Source organism: Gambusia affinis, linkage group LG09, assembly GCF_019740435.1.
Source record: "Gambusia affinis linkage group LG09, SWU_Gaff_1.0, whole genome shotgun sequence".
NCBI classification, from domain to species: Eukaryota; Metazoa; Chordata; class Actinopteri; order Cyprinodontiformes; family Poeciliidae; genus Gambusia; species Gambusia affinis.
The window spans coordinates 7,829,677-7,852,353 of record NC_057876.1 but is presented as its reverse complement, the minus strand read 5'-3'; the positions used below and the strand labels follow the sequence as shown (position 1 = coordinate 7,852,353).

Sequence of the window (22,677 nt, the reverse complement as noted above, 5' to 3'; positions counted from 1 at the left end):
GCAGGCTATTTTAGCATAGAATCAGCTTCACCATACTTACACTCCAGATGTCCGATGACTAGACATATTTGTTAATTTTTGAAGACACAAAATGCTTGTTTGAGTAATTTCTAATTACATAATTACATTCTGGCTAATATAAATTATGTCGGGTTTAGTTGCAGTCCTATGGAGACTTCAATTCAAGATTTACAATGAATTACTGTCTGTGAATTACTGATACATCGATTAAATTATGACTAAAGAGAACTTGATACGTCTCCCTTTTTTATTCTAATTAGTTATAATTCTAATTAGAGATATCTTAGATTTGTCTAGTGGAAATTAAATTGTAGATACATTAAAAGCAAAAAATTACTAGGTAAAACCACTAGTGATTTTATAAAGCAAATAAAACTCAGTACAGGGGATTATTTCCACCCATAAAAAAGTTCGAAGTGAAATGAGAGTTTAGATAACACAGTTAAGCTCTTGGAATGAAGATTAATACAGTTTCACTTCCTGTATGTCTGTCTGAAACATAACGTTACAAAAGAAGAAACGGTTTTGACTTTTGCACATGCAAGCACAAATTGAGAAAAAAAAAACCCAGTTAGAAAACAGGCTTGGTTAATCAAGAGAAAGCCTTCTGAACTTGTCATACCTGCACGAGGCTTCTGTGTTTGGAATATAAACATGCTTTTCATGATGTATGCAAGCAAGAGATCACTCCTCTTTTTTTCCCATCCCAACCATGAATTTGCAAAGCTTTTAACTCAAAAGCCTGAAACACTTTTTCATCACGTTTGCAAATCTCCACTGATAGAACAGTAAAAACGTTTGGAGCTGTTGTGCAAGAAAACCAGAAAAATTTCAGCTGGTTTGAAAACTTCTGCAAGGTGATGCAAAGTAAGCTCCATCCCTCAACAGTGACTAACTTAGGATAAAAGAGGAGACTACAGATTTATTTTGGCATATTCAAATTTATTGAGAATGCATCCCTCAAACACTTGGTGCATTCCTTCTACTGTAAAAGAACACAAAGACTCAAGTTTTGCACATTAATGACAACTTTTTTTCTTCCAGACGTACAAAACAAAAACACAAAAATAGCAGGTGAAGATTTCTGAAGGAAGCTCCAGCCCGCAGAGACCCCAAGCTAAAAACCTGACTACTTCTTTATCTTCATTTTAGACTCAAAAAAAACAACAACTTTGGAGACACTGGGCATTCCCCACTCAATGAGGGCACCTCAAGAGTCGAAAGAAACATCCTAAAAAGATCTCGTTTTCAGCCTGCTAGGACACCTGAAAGCTGTTCATCAGTGAGAAAACCAAAAGCAAAGAAAGAAGAAAAGAGAGTAGTAGAAGACTAGAGGGGAATTCAATTTCATTTCAGACTTTTGAGGCACTCTTGGTTGAGTGGAGCTTCAGTGGCACTGTAAACTAGTTAAATGCACATTCAAATGGAGTCACTGTAATCCTTTCAAGCGACAGAGAAACGGCACTCATTCATTGTAACAGAAAGCACTGCAACAGCTTTATATAACAGATGCTTCTCCTGAGCACTGGAACCTGCCGGGGGTATTTATAGAAGCTCTTTGACAACAAAGTGACACGACGAGCAGGAGAAACCATGAGTTAAATGCACTGAAAGAAACACAAAGTTCACAGTGGATAAATACTTCATTTACCCATACACATAAATAAGCCTGTCTAAAACTTGCGCTTGCTTCGGCTCCCTGAACATCAAGGGATTTCATTTCAGACTTAAAGGGTGGAGGGTGGCGAGTGAGGCGGGTGACGGGGGGCTGCATTAGTAACAGACATGACGGCTGAGTCATTCATTGGTTGTTTTCAACGTTGTTAATTAGCAGAACAGCTCTGTTAATGGTAGTGTTTGGGGGCATTCCCTCTTCTCGTATTTGGTATTAACTGAGCACAGAGGATGGCGTTGCTACAGGGGGACGTGGCTGAAAAGGTAAGACACGGATTCCCCGTTGTGAGTTCTGCGAATGGCCTCTGCTAGAATCATGGAGATGTCTATCACCTGGAGGAAGAAAAGAGACACATTACCAGAGCTGGATTGAACAAACTGTTCATCAAACTCAAGTGTCTGAATCACAAAAGTCTACTAAAACATAAAATCCTCTTGGTCTATTCACATCTTGACTTTTTTTTTAAATCTCAAACCTGTATTTTGGGACAATGCTTCATCTTCTCCTCCTGAGGGATTGTGTTGGTGACGACAACAGCTTCAAAACAGGCGTTGTTGATGCGTGAAATGGCTGGACCAGAAAAGATGCCGTGGGTCAGGATGGCATAAACCTTTGTGGCACCCGCAGAGATGAGTCTAGAGTGAAAGCAAGAGCACAGGAAATCAAACGTGTTTCAATACAAATGTAGTTCTCTCTGAGCTTAATTAACAAATGCCTAAGCCTTCTGTTGGGCTGCGCACTTTCTTCAGGGATCCTACACATTTTGTTTCCCCAAGTCAAAATGTCACCCTTTATCAGACAATTTGTTTTAAATGTGTTTTAAAGGACAATTACAAAACTGTACTGTCGGTGGGATGGATGGAAGATATGAATGACTACATGAATGATAGAAGGAAAAGATGAATGATATTAGAACACAGAATAGGCAGAAATGAGCAGTTGAAGAGATGGATGGGTGAACAGATAAAACAAATAAAAGATCATGCATGAATGAATGCACGTTTTAGAGCATGTTACACCTAATGCAATCAGGAAACAAATATATTTTTATATTCCATTTTTCATACCTATCCAGACCTGGAAAACATGTATATAAAATGCAATGCTATCCCAGAGTATTGCAGACTAAAAAGGAGCAAGGTTTACTTGAAAAGTAGTGTGACGCAGCTTACTTATCGGCAGCATGGCAGATTGTCCCACAAGTGTCAGCCATGTCATCCACCAGAATTGCAACGCGATCCCTCACATCTCCGACAAGAACCATACGGTCAACCTCGTTGGCCTTTTTCCTCTCCTTGTGAATTAGAGCAAAGTCCACATTCAACCTGTCTGCAATCGAGGTGACCCTGCAGAGGGAGGACACAGAGTTCACAAGCTGAAGGAAATCACTTCAAATGGCTCGTTAGGTCGGTATGTTCTGTCATAAAAAATAAAAAACACTCCCCTGGAGAACATTCTTTCAAAAAATAGATATATATATACACTGAAGGTAAACCTGGCATACCTCTTTGCTCCTCCTGCATCAGGTGACACAATGATGGAATTTTTCCATTCTAGGATATTCTCCTTGATCCATTTCAAGACAGCTGGCTCTGCGTACAAGTTATCCACAGGGATATCAAAGAATCCCTGGAAAAAATAAAAAATAAAATAAACACACTCTGGTCAGTTCTCACGGATTTACTTCTCACTCTGCCGACAACTATGCAAATTCAAGGCAATGCAAATCAAAATTTGATTTGCACATGTGCAACGTGTGCCAAGCCAAAAGGTACCATCAGTACCCTTAAGACTATTCATGGAAAATGTCTCATTTAAGTGTGTTTTCTGGCATGACTGCAGAGAGAAAATAAACAAATTATGAGCAGATTTTACGCTATATTAACAAATATGTGCTCTCTTTCACCATGACCATCAGAGTCAAATAGGAAAGACAGGACAGGTGAAGATCTTCGCCTGAAACCAAGTCGTTATGGTTTCTAACTAAAATGAAGCCAAGTTACACTGTTTATCTATTTAGAAGTAAAACTGGGCAGAAGTCAATGAAAACGCCCTCATATAAAGCAGGCTAAGACAGAAGTGCAGTTTAACGGCAACCGGTAGTAAAACTAAATGTTCCAAGTTCACTGCTAAAATAAAGGAGAAAAAAAGCAAGACATAAACAAGTACAGAAGGTCAAAACACAACAGGTAAAACAGGTAAAAGAATGAATAAAATCCAGGTAGACTAGCCTTGTTTCAAGCTCCTGTGACCCACCTGTATCTGCGAGGCATGCAAGTCCATTGTGATGATATGGTCTGCGCCCGACACAGACAACATGTTGGCCACCAGCTTGGCAGAGATAGGAGCCCGGCTCTGCGATGAAAACAGATCCCCTCGGTCACACGGAATAAAAAAAATCTAGCAGGCATGGCTCATTTCTAAAAATAACGCTCAGCACTAGACTTCAGTCGTACCAGTAAAAGGATAAAATCTATCAAAGTGTACACTAAACGCCGACAAATGATACTTACTTAAAGTTAATAATGCATTTTCTTACAAATAAGACGTATATATTGGAAGCATTTTTGTACTAATGACTACAGCTAAGGAGATCTCAATAAAAAAAAATAAAATCACTTTTACTAGTGTATCTTATCTGACTACAATTTTTCCTTCCACTAAGCATTCCATTGTTGTGCTTCTTCATAGTGATCTAAGTAGCAAATCCCCTCTTCAGACTTTCACTCCTCTTAGCTATACAACTGTCTAGTCAGGAGCCTCCATTATTGTAAAAACCTTAACATAGCATTTCTGAATAACAAATAGTTTCTTCAAGTTATTATTCATAATCCACAATTAGCTTACAAACAGAAATAAACTTTTGAAGTGTATTATATGGTTTGGTGAACACTTAACTTTATCATTTAATAAAAATAAATCCACTTTTTGATTATATTCAAATTAAGTGACCTGCAGGCGTACATGCACTGTACATTCCACTCATGCCATGTGATTTAAAGGCTGAAATAACAGTGAACATGAACAAACGAAATAAAGTGGGAACTAATCAGTGCAATCGGAATGAGCTGATAACATCATGCAAAAAAACGAAAACTGAAAGTAAATGCGCCTCAAGGGCTGACTGCGGGTGGGTGGACATGTCTGTGGGCTTCTTGTCATGATTCTGGGTGGCAAATGGCATGACAGAAGTAAGTAGACAAATATCCCTCACCCCCACCTTGTCCTTCTTGTCCTGGCGTGCATAAGGAAAGCAGGGGATGACAGCTGAGACCCTTGAGGCTGAGGCAATCTTGCAGGCATTGATCATGATCAGCAGCTCCATCAAGTTGTCATTGATCTCCCCACAGCCACTTTGAACAATGTAAACGTCTTCCCCCCGGACGCTCTCCCCGATCTCCACGCTGCCAGAGGAAGAGAAGTGAGAAAACAAACAGCACTTTGAGCCAAGCAAGCAGGACATGTGAAACAGAATAAACAATGGCTTGTGTCCCCATGTGGTTTGGCCTGATCAAGGGTTACAGTGATGATAAGAAAAGTATGAAGACTCATGGGACGCTACTCTTTTGGTTTTTAGCTGGATTAAATTATTTGAATGCTGGGGGGTCTGCACACTTGTCCATTAGACAAGTTATTGTGAGTTCTGAAGCATGCGTGGACTACAAGTTCCTGAAAACACTGCGCGGCAATTTTCACCGCGACATAAACAGCTAACAAACCGCTAGGTTACGACATTTAATCGTAATAAGCATTTCTAAGGCAATTTAAAAAAAAACACACAAAAAAAAACAAAGCTTACCATGTTTCTTGGTTGCTAAATTTCTTGGTGACAACCTTTCCCAGTTCAAGACCGAGACGATCTGCTATTTTCTGAGAAAGATCCGGATGGGAGCTGCCGCTAAAAATCTTAATATTCGGCATTTTGTTGCGTCGCTTGGGTCGTCGTTCGACACCGGGCGGGTTGCGGCAGCGAGAAGCTGTCGAGTCAGAGGGAACAACTACAAATATATCAACAGTTGATAAGCTACTCTTTACCGAGCCGTGCAGAGTTTCCCTACCTATCCTCCATTATGTCCCACACCTCGCGCGTGCAGCTCATTGTCGAAGGGGGCGCGCACGCTGCTTTCGCTTACGCTGTGCCGCGATTACGTCATCCTGGACAAGGGAACTGAAAAAGAGGTATCGTGCGCGAGCGAGGTAACTGAAATACGGTGGCCGACAGGTGCAAATGCGCAGCAAAAGAGAAAACATGCAAACAAAAAAAAAGACACGCGTACATAAAAAACACCGTACTGGAAGCTGTTGACTGAGGAAACAAATGAAAAAGACACGAGACATCCTGTCAGTGCGCTGCTGTTATGGATTAAACTATTCTTATTTTTATTTATTTATTTGCTTAAATTCTATGCAGTATTTTTGTAATTTGTAAGAGCCACAGAATTAAAAGTCATGATTTTCACATTGCTATTAAAGTATTTTTGTTCCTCTTTTTATAAACCGATCTATAAAACTGGTGTTTCTTTCAATGGTCTGGCTTCTCAGTATGGAACACACCCCTTTGTGCTCTGTTTCTAAATACAGCTCAGGAATCTGGGGATTGGCTTGCTGTTTCCATATCTACATAGATCTCTGACCTTTTTGGGGGTTGAAGTAAATTTGTTTTTATCAAGCTAAAGCTTATGAAACTACAAAGTACACATAAAATAATAAACTGATGTGCTTTGTGCAGTGCCCTGCAGCAATATAAAAACTACGTGACTTTTTCTCAAATTGTCATGTTATTACAAAAACAAATTTCATTGTGTTTCATTTACATTTTATGTGACTGACTTAGTACTAAGTAGTTCAGAAATGTGGAACCGAAGGAAAGGACACATTAAAAAGTGTGTGTGTATTTGTTTTATTCCTCCTTTTTATGGCCATACCACAAGATAAAATCCAGGCATTTTTCTCTGAAGGCACCTAGTTCATAATCTGCATGTGATTTAATCTAAATATTAAATGCTGCTATGTGAAGGCCTTAGAAGTCTGAAGCAGCAAAGAAGGCCAAAGTTATTCTGGAGCAGTTGCACAGATCCATAGCTAAAGTGGGAGTATCCTTTGACAGGACAATTATTTTCCTTGCAGCTCATAGATCTAGGCTGAAATGAATGAAGCAGGCTAACATTAAACAAATTAAGTGACGTCTGAATGATAATGTCTGAATGATAATTTAAATCCTGGTACGTGATACGTGTAAGGATTAACACAAATTAACACATGGCCAAGGGTGCAATGGTGCAACATATTATTGGACATTATAATATTAGGAGAGGGCATATAAATCTTATTCTGTCTGTATCATGTTGACCTTTTGTGGATTAGAGATAATGAAAAAAAATACAAAATACAAAACTGTGCACCAATATACTCAATTTAAAAAGGGTTGAAGGTATGTTTTATAACTATCTTATTATAGAAAAAATGGTAAAAGCCCTAAGTTAATATTAAGTTAATGTGATGATGTAAGCCTCTGACAGCCACTATGACGACATTTTATTTAAAAATTTTTAATGAACATTTATCATGTTTATAGTCATAAAGGTTTTGATTTATTAGGTAATTTCTTCTATATCTTTGTGTTACACTAAGATTTTAATTAAAATTTTACATGTTTGTTTTTTAACATCAACATTTTTTGTGTGAATTATGCTTAATGATAATTCACAAAACAAAACCGAAGTTATTATTTTTGGACCTAAAGAGGAACAATCTAGAGTCAGTGCACAGCTTCAGTTATTACAACTAAAAACCAGCAATCAGCCCGAAACCTGGGAGTAGTGATGGACTCTGACCTGAACATTCAGAGCCAAATAAAGACAGTTACAAAGTTGGCCTTCTATCACCTAAAGAACATTTCCAGGATTAAAGGACTAATGTCTCAGCAAGATCTAGAGAAACTCATCCATGCGTTTATCTTCAGTCGTATTGATTATTGTAACGGCGTCTTCACAGGTCTGTCCAACAAAGCAATCAAACAGTTGCAGCTGATCCAGAATGCTGCAACTGTTTGATTGCCAGAAAAACCAGGAAGATAGAGCACATAACACCAGTTTTAAAGTCCCTCCACTGGCTACTTGTAGCTCAAAGAATAGACTTTAAAATACTGTTGTTAGTTTATAAATCACTGAATGGTTTAGCACCACAATACATTAAAGATCTTCTGCTTTTGTATCAATCTTCCAGAACCTCTCAGGTCTTCTGGTTCTGGTTTTGCTCTGCATCTCCAGAACCAGAACCAAACGAGGAGAAGCAGCATTTAGCATCTATGCACCACAAATTTGGAGCAAACTTCCAGAAAACTGCTAAATAGCTGAAACACTGACTTCCTTTAAATCTCAACTAAAAACCCACTTGTTTAGGATTGTATTTGAAACGTAATCAATTACAAATTTAATGGCGGAACCTGACTTTGATTGTTGATTCTATGATGCAATTGCACAAAAATCTGTGAGGGACGGTGGAGTCCCAGAGCGAAATTCCGTGAAAGAGGTGTACGGAGCCTGGTGCTGGAAGCCCTTTGAAAGGTTGTTTACATTGTTTTAAACTGCGTGATTGTGAGCGTGAGTGGGAATAAAAATACCAATAGGTATTTTTTTTCACATAACACAGTAGGAGTGTAACAGGTAAACCTTTTATGGATACAAACCAGACTAAAAACCCACCTGTTTAGGATTGTATTTGAAACTTAATCAATTACAAATTTACTGATGGAACTTCACTCACTGTTGTGTTTTAATTATTGATTCTATGTTGCATTGTGTTTCTGTGTTTGATTTGATGTAAAGCACTTTGAAATGCCTTGATGCTGAAATGTGCTATACAAATAAAATTTGATTGATTGATTAATTGATTAAAAGTTACAACAATGCAAAAACCTTGATAGACTTTCAATATAATACACTGAGAGTAGTTAATTAGGAACACCTGATTACTATTACTAGGTACTTTTTCTAACATCACCCCAAGAAAGTGGTTAGCATGCTTGTGTGTTGACTTGAAAGCTAGTTTTGAAATTGTAAGCAATCAAACCAACAACACAATACATAAACATTACTACTAGCTTGCGATTGAACATATTAATTTATACTTTTAAGTCAACGTCACTTTTTGCCCAAGGGAAATGAGGTATGTTTCTTTGTTATCAATCTTTCATTTGTTAAAGGTTGCGTCAACAAAAATTGCATATTAAATTAAACTTCGTTCATTCAATGGCATTTCCAAATTCTTTGAAATAGTTTATATAATATTCTTTATTGCTTTTAAAACATGAATTAACTTTGTACACAGACAAAAGACCACAGTGTCGACAAGATCATTGACAGTGAATTAAGACAGGAATGAATAAGTGTAGGAAAGAAAAACAAAAGACCAAGTCATGGTGGTCATCATAATGTGAATGAAACACAGACTGATTAACTTAACACAGTGCTGGTCATTTCACTCCTTCACCAGTTTGTACTTTTTTGTCGACCTTTTGGGTATGAAAAGGTGCTATCTAGAGACTATTAGGTAGCCTCTGGAGGTTACATAAAAGCTGTGCATCAATTCATACTGTCCTTGTGGTTTTTATGGCAACCAATAGTTTAAAATAACTTAATCTTAATTACAATTGACCCACTAAATCTTGTGACTCCTATAAACATTTACAAGCAGATGATCACTGAAAGTCATTTTGCTTTGACTAAAGATCTTCATTAGACAATGTTCAAAGAGTCAACTGCCCAAACTGGGACCACAATTACATTAAATGGAAATAGGGTAGTTTATAAATATATATAAAACATATTAATAGTAAATGAAAGTTTTTCACACTTCTAGTAATATTTTACAATTATTTGTTGCCATGCAAAAATAAAATAATGATTTAACGGGAGAAATGTTTGGATACACAGTAGTGTATCTAAATACAGTAGGCACAAATTGGATGCACAATTTGGAGAAGGAACAAATTGACCTGAGGTCCATTTAGCAAAGCAACAGAAACAATGATAAACACAGAAAATGTTTCTTGAATGCTGAAATGTTCTCTGGCTGATGAGAAAACATTGTCTGATATTTTTGGTTTATAAAAATAAACATGTCCCATGCTTTGTACTGATATTCTTCAAAATATATGATTTCGCTATTAGTCTCTATGTTACATTTACACTACAAATAATTACCTCACAGACATGTCCTATTTACAAAATAGTGAAGGGCTCGGCTAAATCTTGATATTACAAGTAATGATTTAAAAGTATGTCTTATTCTCTCAAAGATTTTATCACATCATTTACATCTGTTGTGTAAAATTATACATTTCCCGTACGGGATACCATTTGCAAATTGTGAACATGGTTCCTCTTTCAGTTTTATCTGCTTTTCCCATTTAAAAAAATCTGTACATTATCATCACCTCCAGTTCCAACATGTGTCCCTGAAGGTTGCAAGGGAAAAAATACGTACAGTGGGAAAAAGAATATTACATAGCTTTTATGAGAATGCAACATTAGCAACAAAGAAAAAACTGTTAAAAGAGAGTGCTGATAGAAAGTAGTGTCTTCTAAAGCCAAATTTAATTTCAGTGCTAGATTAACCAGTTATTTTCAATTAATTAATGTGTGATTTATTAGATCATATTTGCTGTGTGCTATTAATTGTTTATCTATTACTTTTAATCACATTACCCTTATATTGACCTTTCCACCAGATTGACATATAGTTTATGGTAATAAGTTTCTTAAGTTATTTTTGAAATAATCATTTAACCTTCTCTTTTCATTTTTACTGGTGCAGAAGAAATGCCACCAATAATTTTGTTTTATTGTACTTTCTTTTAACAGTCTCTATGATACATTATAGGCCAGCATGGACATAAGGATCATTTTCAGCAATGCCAAGAGGATCTGACGCAAAGAAAGATTTCACACAGGAAATGGTGTGTTAGTTTTATTAAAATACATAGAAAACTACTTTGTGTGTTTAAATATTTGCTAGATTGCACAATGTGTAACAGCACATAGAAAGCGGATTTTATTATATAGTATCTTAAAATATTAATAAAAATTAAAGAGTATCTTGAAACAGGTCAGCGTTAGCATTAAGGAGATGAACTGATGTAATGTTGACTCAAGTAAAGTTTTCAGCAGCAGGATGAAACAAAAACACATATGTAAACATTAAAGGATACATTGAACTCCGGAAATCATTTTGAGGTTGTGCAAAATCCTAATCACAGGCTTACTCACTTGCTAGTGAAGGTATTTATTAATGCCATTTACAATCAGTGAGATGCAAGTGAGTCATAAATTGATAAAGGTGTAAAGTACACAGTTTGTGTTACAAATTATACTGTGGGAAAGTCTTTTCTACAGCTGAGTGATGTAATTGCACTCATTACTGTACAGTGGATAAAACTGTGACTTGGGTCTCTGCTACATTGTCTGCTTCTGAACATTTGTGTTTCATATCTGATTTCTTTGTAAAGAGAGAATATGGCCCCGGTAGTCAACGTAATCAATTTTATAATTTTGTTCATTGTTTTTGCAGTTTCCAATTTGTTTCCTTGCATTTTGGCCTGTACATTGTATGTCACACATTGCCAGCACAGCCAAAAGAGATCATGTTTGCATTACAACAGGTAACAAATTCCACAAACACATCACCACCTAACCAACCAACCAACCAACCCTTTGGACTATTCGGTTTACAGAAGTCGCTACGTGACAAGATCTCTGAACTATTTTAGTCCAACGCATACATGTACTTCTGACGTATTGTTAATTTTATAATTATATTACTTTAGTATATTTTAAATAAATGTATAATTCATTTTCTTCACCAACTTTATATTTGCTGTATAGACACAACTAAAATATACATAATATGTATATAAAATATTTTACTACATATATATATATATATATATATATATATATATATATATATATATATATATATATATATATATATATATATATATATATATATATATATATATATATATATATATATATATATATATCTTGCGAATATTCATATGAGGTGATTAGCCCTGTATCACCCAGCCTGCTGTAGAGGTCTTGCTCCATTGTGCATTAGTTTGGTGTATCACTGTTTTCAAAACAAGGCTACCTCAGGGCCTGTAAACATGGGATGAAAGAGTTGCATTGCAATTGAATGATTCATTGCAGATTTAGTAAAAATTGTAAAAGCTAAATAAATAATGAATTTGGCTAAAGTAGCCACCCATGTTCCTGCCAGATTCATTCCTACTGTGCAGGCAGAGTTTTGATGGGTCGTGTAAGTGAGCTCATGTTATTGGTATTGGAGCAAATTTGAGGGCTCATTGTCTTTGTTGGCAAACTGCTTGAGTGTCCCATGGACTCTTCCGCTGCACGAAGTAGTAAAGTGTAGTTGATAGCAACTTCCTCAACTTTCCTCAACAGCTGTAGCCTTTGGGCGTCTGAGCGGACTCCTCTGACCAGTTTGATGAAGGTCTGAGTTAGTTCACATAACACCTGGAAGCTGTCTGAAACAACAGCAAGCATTCGTGTTGGGCTTTTTTCAACACTTGCCACTCGTCGACATGATGCCCTGAACTCTTTGAACCGCACAGCCAGTTCCTGTTTGTACTCTGCAATCCGTGAAGACTGAAGACGAGCTTCGCCGTCAGCCTGTGGGCTGCTGGCACACTGTCGAAGGATAGCTAGCAACTCATTGGCATCCAGCTGAGCATTTAGAAAACCGTCAGGTAAACTGAAACTTTTCCCTTGCAGAGCCTGTACACGTGCAAGACTCCCTTCCAGTGTGCCACAGGTTCTTAGGTCAATGTCTTGTGTCTGTGGTTCCTCTTCTTCTTCCTCTTCAACCTCTTCTTCCCCACTGCAATCTTCTGCATTTAAGACCTGGAGTGTTTTGCTTACAACAGGAAATGTGCGCGAGTCTATCTCCATTCCTGGAAGGACCTGTAGAGGTATGGAATATGAGAGTTCATCTTTCTCACTGCTTTCATCTGTGGCTTCACACTTCCTATAACAGAAACAAAATGAGCAGCATTTGTCTTTGTCATCACTATCTTCACTGGGCAATGTAAGCAAAACCTCCCCAGTTCCTTCTTTAGTATCACGTAGCAGTTCCTCTCCTTGAATGAAAAAGACACCCCTTTTCCCTTTACTATCTGCCTGATGAGACTGAGTGTGAACTGGCTCTATAGGAGTGGGAAGCCTTAATCCTGTGGCCCTCACTCTTTCCATTTCTTTCTCCAGACTTTTGGGTTTTGGTTTCACCTCAGCATACACAGGTGTGTTTGAACTATTGTCTAGCTCTCCAATGCTGTATCGTCTCTGAAGCTTTTTGTATTGTGGAGCTCCTATGCAGTCGGTTCGAGAAGTACAGGTTTGCAAGCAAGAACTGTGGTCTCCCCTTGGCTCTCTTGACTCAAGACTGGTAGATCGTATTCTTGTGGTTTTGATCTCTAAAGTTTGAGGTCTCCTTGTACCACCTTGGGTATGAGGAGTTTTGGAAACAGCTGGAGGGGTCTTTGAGATATTTCTCTCTCTGCCTCGATTTTTTGTCTCTGTGGTGGTGCCAACTGGTGTGTCAGGTAGTCGCATACCCCTGCACATTCGTTTACAGTCACAACTGCGTCGCTGCTCCCTGGATATCCCTGGAGCTTTAAGAACAGGACTGGTACGAAGTTGGCAGGCGCAAGGAGTGCCTGATGGCACAGGAGAGGATCTTTGTGGTATAAATTCCCCTTGTGATGACTTGGGCTTCAACAATTCCTCTAAAAACTCTAGCTCATACTGCCGAACTTTTTGTAACTGTGCTCTTCGTTCATCTGTCTCTTTTCTCATTCTTGCAGGAAAAGTTGCTGAAAGAAGGTTCCTAAAGCTCAAAAAAGGAGCATTGCGCTGTGACTTCTTGTCACTGCCCTGCTTCTTTGAGTCTCTAGCTGGAAGAGTGGAGACTTTTTCCACATTGGGACTTGGTGTTGTGAGATCATCTAAAATAGGTAAGGATTTTACAGTGGATTTCTGATTCTGTGATTCTGAGTGGGACTTTACCAGGGCACCCTCAGTCTTGTTTTCAGATGTTTCCTTCCTTTCCACCTTTACAGGCAAATGAGGGGATAACTTACTTTGTATTTGATTGCTTGCCTTTGCCAAAGTAGGATCAGCTCCTACTCTTGTTGCATTTTCTTTATTATTTGCCAGTTGGAGGCCTTTGGCTCGGAGACGCTCATCATCTGTGGGGGAGGAAGACTGAAACACTATCATCTTTTGGACCTGTGGGTCTTTTAGTCTTAGTTGAGGTGTGGGTTCCTGTTGCACGGGGCATGTGCAGAAAAGGTCATCCACCGGCAGAAGATCTGCAGAGCTTGAAGGCTTCATGGTCTCACTGGAGGCAGTCTTAGCTTCTTGGCACATATTAGTGGAGGAGATCTTGACAGAAACATTTGTGTCCACAGGCAAAATTTTAGGTAAGGCTTTGTGTATTGGGTCTATAGCAAGAGGCGCTGCTGTCTTAATCTTCACACCATCAGACAGATTTTGAGATTGGGTTATTTCTGAAGAGTTTGATATGGTCTGATCAGCATTAACTTGAGTTGTCAGTGGTGGATTCACTGTTTTAGGTTCTTCTGATTTCTTAGAATCAGGCTCAATTGTGTTTGCTTTGACAGATTCTGATATTGCTTTTAATTCTACTTTCTGTTCAGTCTGAGAAGTGTCTTGAGTGCCACCTTGTTCTGTCATAACCCTAAGTATTGCTGAATCTTGGCCAGGGCTTACTTTAAAGGGAACAGTCTTACTCAGGATTACTTGCTTGGGTGGGCAACCAGCACGAATCTGACCCACAGTAAAAGCCCCAGTCCCTATGGTCTTTGCAGTGCAGCCAGGGATTGCCATGGGGAAGTCACGACGGCAGAGAATGCGCTCCTTGTTGATATGGTGAGCTAGGAGATATGCCTGGTTCTGGTTTTGCTTCATTGCCGACATCATCTCAGAAACATCTGTCAATTCAGAGGAGTTGGTCTCATGACCTGAATCCAGCGATGACTCAGGTGTAATGGCAGCTAAGACAATCAACCCTGAGGATGACACCAACAAATCACACAGTTAGTATAATCAAAGAACAAATATCTGCACAGAAGTATATGGATGTGGGTCACAAATGGAATAAATGATTGAAGTAACTATCTTCAACCAATTATTCTACACTAAATTTATATGCCTTGTGCAGGACTTTTTTATAGGATAAGCATTACAGTTTTGCATGAAGATTAAAGGTTTTGTTTAATTTGGAAATATTGTAGCTTTGCTACTCGTAAAAAAGAATTCTGATAAATGATCTTAAACATGTTTTCTTTCTTTTGGTCTCATTGTGACATACAATATTTGATTAATATCTTCTTTGTTTATATAAAACTTATATTTTAGTAAAAATACTCAGGAATATTTTGAGTTTTAGCTATAATTTGGGAGTACAAAACATAGATAACTACAAATGCTCTATGCATATAGAAAACAGTACATCAGTAATACCATACATTGTTAATTTGGTATCTGTCTGATCAGGAAAATGATGCTGTAAGTGAAATGTGAGCAGTAGTATGACTGAGGCTGTTGACCTGCAGTCTGTGTTGGTTGTTGAGGATGATGCGGGTAGTCTTCTGAGGCTGCCAAAGCCTCAAGCGCCTGTAAGGTGGACACCAGAGCATCATCAAGCTCCTGGGCATGGTCTCGAACTGTTCTTGTGGCCACATTATCAATCAGTGTCACAGGCACATCTTCTTTAGCTTGTGCTTGCTTTCCTTTAGCAATTTCAATATTAGTGCTAGTTCGGGCCTTCTTTGCTCTTTTCGGATCGTCCTCGTCAGAACTGTTATCCCTGAAACCAGGTGGTGGGGCAGCAATGGCAGGCGGCGGTGGTTGCAACTTTTCACCTCCAATATCTGCCTCCTCCTCTTCTTCATTGCCAGGAGGTGGGAGAGCCATGAGGTCTACTGCCCCGACATCTCGAGAGGCACAAGCACTGGAGCAATGTCTCCCCGAGCTCCCACTGCTGTTTGCTGCAGTAGAATGACCCTCAGCCTTTAGCCTGGCTTTGCAGGAATCACAGAAGTACCGTGAAGTTTTCTTTGACTGACCCATTGTTTGGGCCCTCACTCGAAATCCTGTCTTCTCTACAGCTGGGCTCTCTAAAACCCCAACTATTTCCTCTGTGGTCTCCTGTGTGGGATCTGATTTGGTACGAGGTCGACCAGGTGGCTCATGAGAAATAAAGTTCTCGTTAATGTCGAGCTCGGTCTCTGGGTGCACTTGGAGCTCCTGGAATTGTTGCTGCTCTCTAAGGTGAATGTGACACAAGCCTAGATGTTGAGGTTCTGCAGGAACCACGGGTCTTGAACTTCCTGACTCTCTGTGGGAACTTTCCCTCTCCTCCCCTCGCCGCCCTCCACTTTGCAATCCAGCTGCCCCAGCTCGTGGATGGGGATGGTGGGAACTTCTGTAATCTAAGGATAGAATGGTCAGAGCAGTGGAGAGTTTGAGGTGTGAAGAACTAGTTGGGATAGAGAAGATCCAGATGGATAAGCAAAGGCAACAGCTGGTGGTCAGATGGGGGTTATTTACTTCAGAAATGAATGTTAAAGGCTGAAAATTGTCTGAAGTTGGAGGGTTAGATTCTGATGTAATGCAATGATAAGATGGTAAGAATCTTCTTAGATGTAGATTACAAACTGATGCAGCAGATGGCTGAAGATCTGTTCATGATTGAACACTAAAAGTTTACCAATACAGCAAAAAGCAGATTTCATGTTAATCTATTTTGGGAAAGCAAAATGGCATTCCAGTCCAATGAGTTAGAATGAAGATGAAAGAAGAGACAGCAGAGGGCGCCATGACATGGGAAAACCAGATTTTCATTCAGTGAAAAAGCAGTGGTCATTGATCTCCATGTAGACTTGACACATAATGCAGATAATTATAGACAGTATCTAATGCAGACCTATAAGACTGTTTTAACAATTTTAACACATTTACATGCTTGATCAATCTTTGCTTAAAATACTTACCATATATATGTATTTGATAAATATTGCTTGCATAAAACTATTATTATATTTACCTGGCTTGGTTAGCTGAGACTGACCAAAGTTACGGATGAAGATGCTTCGTTTGGGGTCTACAAATAGCTTATAGTAGCCAGAAATGAGGCACGCAAAGTTACTGGCATCAGGCCATTCCATGAGTAAAACCAGAGGCTGCAAGATTGTAGAAGATATAGAAATATAGATGGATTATTTTACAGTAGTCCGTTCAAATAAAGTTGTTCAAATAAAGTTACCAAGATCCAGAGCTATGGTTCTCAAACTGCAAGCAATCTTTAGGGGCCCTAAGTATTTTGTTTGGTAATTACTTATAGTTTCTTGGTTGTATAGTTGTATAGTTAATCATTAAAACTGCTGAGTAGTTCAAGTACTTTGGTACATTAGAAATATAATAAACATAGACGCGCTCTGTAAAAATTCTGAAAATTATATTAAACACAACCAATCCTAAACCAATATGATTTGCAAGGTGATTTTCTAACTACAGCTAGCAGTAAAAGCTAGTTGTAATCTAAGGATACACCTAGCTATAAAAGCCACGTGTAGTTAGCTTTCTGTGTTTCTCTACACTTTGTACTTTAAAAATTGGAGCTACATGTTCACACAGAGTAAAGGTTACCATGTTGCATCCTTCATGCACTTCCGCCTTATTAGCTGGTTTGTTAGTTTTATTATTCGGACACAACAATTAAGTCCTGCTGTAATACTTTCTTCCAAAAATGTTAGTACAGTAGGCTACTTGCTGTAAAACATTTGAGAATCACTGCTCTAGAGCAACTGTTTGAAAACTCTTGTGTTTTTACTGTGTTGAAAACACATTTAAAATAATTAAATTTTCGTGCAGATGCTCACAGTGATTACCTTGGCCTCATGAATTGATACTTCAACACGAGCTACTCCTTGACTCTCTCTAAAAAGCTGGATCTTGGAAATCCTACTGAACTCAGCCAGAACGGTTGTGAGATTGTTTTTGAGATCAATAACATGACTGATTCCATGTCGAGGCCCCACTAGTAGTGTTGTGGCAGACTGCTTTTCGTCCTAAAACAGAGTGCAAAAGATAAAATAACAAGTTGTCACATATTCTGTCATTGGAATACCTCCTGAACATGCTTTATACATTTTTATATACACTGTACGGGTCTGAATAAAAGATTTGAAGGCTTAGAAATATTTAAATAAGGATCTATTGAGCAAAGAAGTAATCTGTTTCTATTTTTGAATGCAGATATTCAAACATATATTACCAATCCCACTGTGTGAAAGAGTATTCCACCAAAAGGTGGAAGATCGTTGAGTATTCGCATGTACTGCAGCTTTCCCTGGAGTGGAGGAACCTGCCAGCACAGTGATAATTAGAAAAGGCTCATCTGTCAAAGTAAAATACTCCTGCTATGACTCCTAAATGCTCTTGGGGGCACTGTTGAGACACTATTCTGGATGATAGACTCTTATGCAACTGGCATATGTACACGGCTGAAGAGCATAAACGGCTTGCCATCTAGCAGTCATAACCATGTAAACAAAAAAACTTTATTTCCTGCAAAGAATCAGTAATATATTGAGACATTATGTTGATTGCAATCAAGTGTGTGTCAGCTTGGCATTTTTCAATTTTAGGTAACAGAATTGTTACAATCAATGCAAAAAAATATGTTTTCCAACAGAGTCACCTTGTTCCCTGATGGTGGTGGATGTTGGTATGTCTTCAGCAGCTGAGACAAGGATTTACACACATTTTTCTCCTTCACTGTGGGAAGGAGAGTAAGCGGAAGAAAGGGCTCTAGTCCCCATTCTTTCCTGTGACCAAGACAAGAGAGCAACAACACAGTAGCTTTCAGTACACAAAGGACAAAATATTGTACAAGACAGACAGTACATCTGAAAGGACAAAAAAACCTTTTTTTTTTCATTCCACAGGAAGGCACAGTGACGGTAAGTAACATTCTCCTCCATCCCTTGTTTCATTTTGTAATTTGAAGTCTATTACAAGCACAGCGAATCTGATCTGCTACTGTGGATATGATAGCACTAACTAATTACTTGCTAAGTTAAGGTTAGGAATAATAAATGGGGAAATTTAGTGAGATGTAATTTCACAAAGCAATGGATTTTGTGATGGATCGCTATAGGGAAAATGGTCCTTGAATAATTAGAGCTTTTAATACTTCTTAGAATGAATTATTATTCGTTTAGGCAGTGAATGAGCAGACTTTACTATGGGGCTCATTGATATGCTACACAGAGGCATTGATGGAGTTGTTTTGAAGACTTACTCAACATGTTTGAGAGAAATCTTCTGATTAGGCCTTGCAGAGGACACAGTGATGTAGATGTGGAGCGCAGCCAGTCGTAACGTAACGTCAGATTTCCAGTCCATGCTGAAGCGCTCCTTGATAACGTCATTGCGACTCTGTGAGAACATAATGGCATGCTTCAACGGTCTCTTTAGAAATTAGAATCCTCCCCATTCAAACTTGGATTGAAATGTTATAAAGAACTTCTGGATTCCTCTTCACAACTAAAGATATATATTTTTAACTCAGTCTGTTGGGGTTTATGAACAGGGTCAGGTGGTAGAAAACTCTCGGCATTTTCTTATTGATAAAAAGACTGTGGGGGATATTAGCACACAGTTGCTGAATATCCTGAATACAAAACTCGTGTGCCACTACATCCCAAAGGTTTTTAATATTCATACTGAATGGCATTCTTGGTTGTTACTGTGGCTGGTGTCATCACAGTTCATAGCAAAGACTTCTACATCTTATACAACTTTATGTTCACTATTTAAAGTAACAGAGTTACCTACTGCAGGTGAAATATTGTCTGGCTACAACCTTTTAACAGAAACCTATTTAAAAAAAAAGTGAAATGTCCCTTTAATTAATTGCCTTTAGAGCATTTAAAAAAGAGCACACATTTAAAGCCTTGTGCACATTCTTATAATATCTTTTTTTTAATTTTTTTTTATCTCTGTCTCCAACATCATTCAAATGTAACAAAGGTATACATAATCCAATAGCAAACTTGAAAAAAGAAACTTAAAAGCTTTGACTCCCACCTGGCACCCACTGCACATCAAAGAGACAACAGTCCAACAGTGCCTTGAGACTGTGCTGCTTAAATCCCCCAATAATCCAGCATTTTACCTGTATATAGAGGTACTCAAATGCAGCAGGGTCTCTTCTTAACAGGTCTGCAGGGTCCTTGGGGAAGAAGCACACACGGAACAGACACTTCATCCCCTGGAAATAGGTTCTGTGCACCACCTGGGGGAAGCAGGGCTCCATCAGCTAGATAACAGCAACACCTTTAGTCACATAACACTGGCTCATGCTTTTCTAAGTGGGCCTGATTTCTGAATGCAGTGTTTATCTTTGCAAGGTCACAGTGAGGTATTTCTGTGCTAGGTTTCTAATAAGTCACTCAGCTGTACAGGAAAGTAAAGTCATGAATTAAACAGTGAAATGCGTATATGACTGGGGTTATGATACACCGACACAAAGGAGTCCGTATTTGTGAAGGGGTAGAAGAGGCCTTCTTGTAAATTTCTTTTTACAAATAAAAATCTTAAATTCCTCCATAAGTCAATACTTTGTGAAACCCATTTGCTGTACCCTAGCAAGTTTTCTTCCAGTTTCATCCTGTATTTAGATCAATTTGTCTTCCTTTAAACTCTGTCCAGTCTTCTCATGACTGCCTAAGAAACCCATCCCAGAGATGATGGACAATGGGTGACAGTGGCTCCGGGGATAGGGCTTTGTCCTGTAACCAGTGGGTTGCCGATCCAATTCTCTGCTGTGTCTGCCTCAGTCATTGTGGTCTTTGCAGCAAAGACTGACTGGTTGGTGGTGGTTAGAAAGCCTGGTGACTCTACATGAGTAACAGCCTCAGCCCAGGGCAGCTGTGGCTACAGAATAGTTTGCCACCATCACTGTATGAATGGCTGAATGACTGACTGCAGTGTGAAGTAGTTGGGGGTCCTTGGACTTGACAAAACATCCTACATTTACCATAAAGCTGCCACCACAATGCTTCACAGTGAGGATGGTGTTTTATTTTATTTCTTTTTAGATCACATAGAAAAGAAAGACAGACTATAGTTATTCTTGTTACTTTTCTTTTTTTCTTTTATCTCATTTTATTTTATCATTAGTTTCTCTGGGTGCTTGTCTGTATGACCCGTTTGGCTTGTGGATTTTGTGCAGCAATTATGACTGAGCGTCTCCTGTTGCTTTTGCCAGTGCCTTCAAGCTGCTTAGTTTGAATTCTTTTTGCACACATCTGGCCAGTCCAGATTACTGGAATCTTACATGTGTCAGTGGCTGATTCTCCTGCAGCAGATGCAACCTCTGATTCTGGTCCAGCCCACCTGCCTCCAGCACCAAGGCAAAGTGCTCAATGTAGCGCAATGAGAGGCGGTCCTGCAGGGAGGAGATCACATCCTGGAAGGAAACAGATGGAAGCAGAATGCATTTTCAAGAGGAAATCACATTTACACCTCAACAGAAATGAATTGATCCATGGGAACCATTTTCACCTGAAATCCTTCCACGTTCACTGCAATTTCAGATGCAGTTTGTCAAACTGATATCCCTTCAAGGAGCGTTTACTGTCTTATCTCTTTATTCTGTTATGCATTTTTGCTATGAGCAATAGAAAGCTTTTATGAATTTTTATTATTCTACATTGTGAGCAGATGTATTTCAAGGAAATAATGGTCAAAGCAAATATTTTGCTCTTTTTTCTTTTTTACAAATCAGTATCTGTGAATGATGCAGAGATTTTCTCAGAGAGCACTATCTAATAGAAAACTCGTTGCTTATCATATCTGGGGAGGAATTGCCTCAGGTGTCTAGAAAACGCTGCGCTTATCTGGAAGTGGGCTTTGCCTGAAGATAGAGTTTTTAAACTTCTGTGTGCTCGCCATATTTAAGTGAAATTGACTGTGAAGAGGATTTTATAATTGTGTTTTGTCACTGCAATCTGCCTGTGAATATCAATACGGAGCCTCATTAAGAGCAAAAGAAAGACTGCGTTAGAACAGGTTTCTTTTGAAATGCAAGGATTTTTAAAGGAATTGACAAGCTTGGTTTGTTTTAAATGACGCTTAAAAAAAACAACAATCAAGTGAAAGTCTCACAAGTTGTCGAGACCGTAAAATGGGCAGACAATTAGTTTTCCTGCAGCGCCACAGATTCAATGTGTGGCAGCGTAATATTGATCTGAGTTTGTTTTGTTTTTTTTAATGCTGAAGTTCCATTTAATTAGACTGACAGGAGAGCGCATCATCCATCTTTCCTTAAGCGTGCCCCTTTGTGTCTCCCCCATGCTTCATGAGCACGGCGAAGGAAATGTGGAATCTAATAGAGCGCAAGTCTAATACAAGATGTCAAGTTCATTTTAGAGCCTGAAACAGAAATAAAAATGACCTCTGGCTTACAAAGACAATAACCCAATTCCCAACCTTATTGTTAATGTTTGTATTTTATGTTATAGAAAATGGTAGGATGAGGAAAGTTGTTTTAATTGGCTTTTTTTAAAAAAAAAAAAAAAAAAAAAGCCAATTAAACAGTTTGTAACTGACAGGACTCAAGAATGAGAAAAACTTCCAATATTGTATTTAATGACACCTTGCATAGAAATCGCAAGACAGATGCTGATGAATTATATATCACAGTACTCTATATCTATACAAATTTATTTGTGATATAAAAGTATAACTAAATAAATAAATAATGATATTAGGCTGCTTGGTAAAACCACAGTAATCAATTCTTTTATGTCAAAATGAGTGATGTCGCTGGAGGCTGTAAATGAAACCTTGGTGCACAGCTTCTCT

General features: G+C 38.5%; 2 protein-coding genes across 6 annotated transcripts in view; both read right to left on the bottom strand.

Annotated features, from left to right (window-relative positions):
• Nucleotides 1-942: 942 nt before the first annotated feature.
• Nucleotides 943-5,853, bottom strand: prps1b (phosphoribosyl pyrophosphate synthetase 1B). 4 transcript variants are annotated; one of them, XM_044128040.1, is made up of 8 exons: nt 5,755-5,853; nt 5,496-5,673; nt 4,911-5,100; nt 3,953-4,051; nt 3,201-3,325; nt 2,869-3,042; nt 2,172-2,331; nt 943-2,028 (listed from the first exon to the last, which is right to left on the bottom strand). In XM_044128040.1, exons 2-8 carry the CDS (start codon nt 5,615-5,617, stop codon nt 1,936-1,938), a joined length of 963 nt encoding a protein of 320 aa, XP_043983975.1. In that variant the 5' UTR covers nt 5,618-5,673; nt 5,755-5,853; the 3' UTR covers nt 943-1,935. The 4 variants fall into 4 exon arrangements, with proteins under 4 accessions (XP_043983975.1, XP_043983977.1, XP_043983974.1 ...); XM_044128042.1 differs by having other exon boundaries at nt 4,917-5,100; XM_044128039.1 differs by having other exon boundaries at nt 5,496-5,832.
• A 5,894-nt stretch (nt 5,854-11,747) lies between these two features.
• The window catches only part of frmpd3 (FERM and PDZ domain containing 3), a 96,706-nt gene continuing 85,776 nt past the window's right edge, over nt 11,748-22,677 (bottom strand). For both annotated transcript variants that reach the window (XM_044127609.1, XM_044127608.1), the window contains exons 10-18: nt 21,149-21,280; nt 19,985-20,104; nt 19,109-19,245; nt 18,506-18,632; nt 18,080-18,169; nt 17,694-17,873; nt 16,850-16,985; nt 15,351-16,235; nt 11,748-14,810 (exon numbers count right to left, since the gene is read on the bottom strand). In XM_044127609.1, coding sequence (XP_043983544.1) covers nt 11,989-14,810; nt 15,351-16,235; nt 16,850-16,985; nt 17,694-17,873; nt 18,080-18,169; nt 18,506-18,632; nt 19,109-19,245; nt 19,985-20,104; nt 21,149-21,280 — 4,629 coding nt within the window. In that variant the 3' untranslated portion in view covers nt 11,748-11,988. The remainder of the gene's footprint in view (nt 14,811-15,350; nt 16,236-16,849; nt 16,986-17,693; nt 17,874-18,079; nt 18,170-18,505; nt 18,633-19,108; nt 19,246-19,984; nt 20,105-21,148; nt 21,281-22,677) is intronic.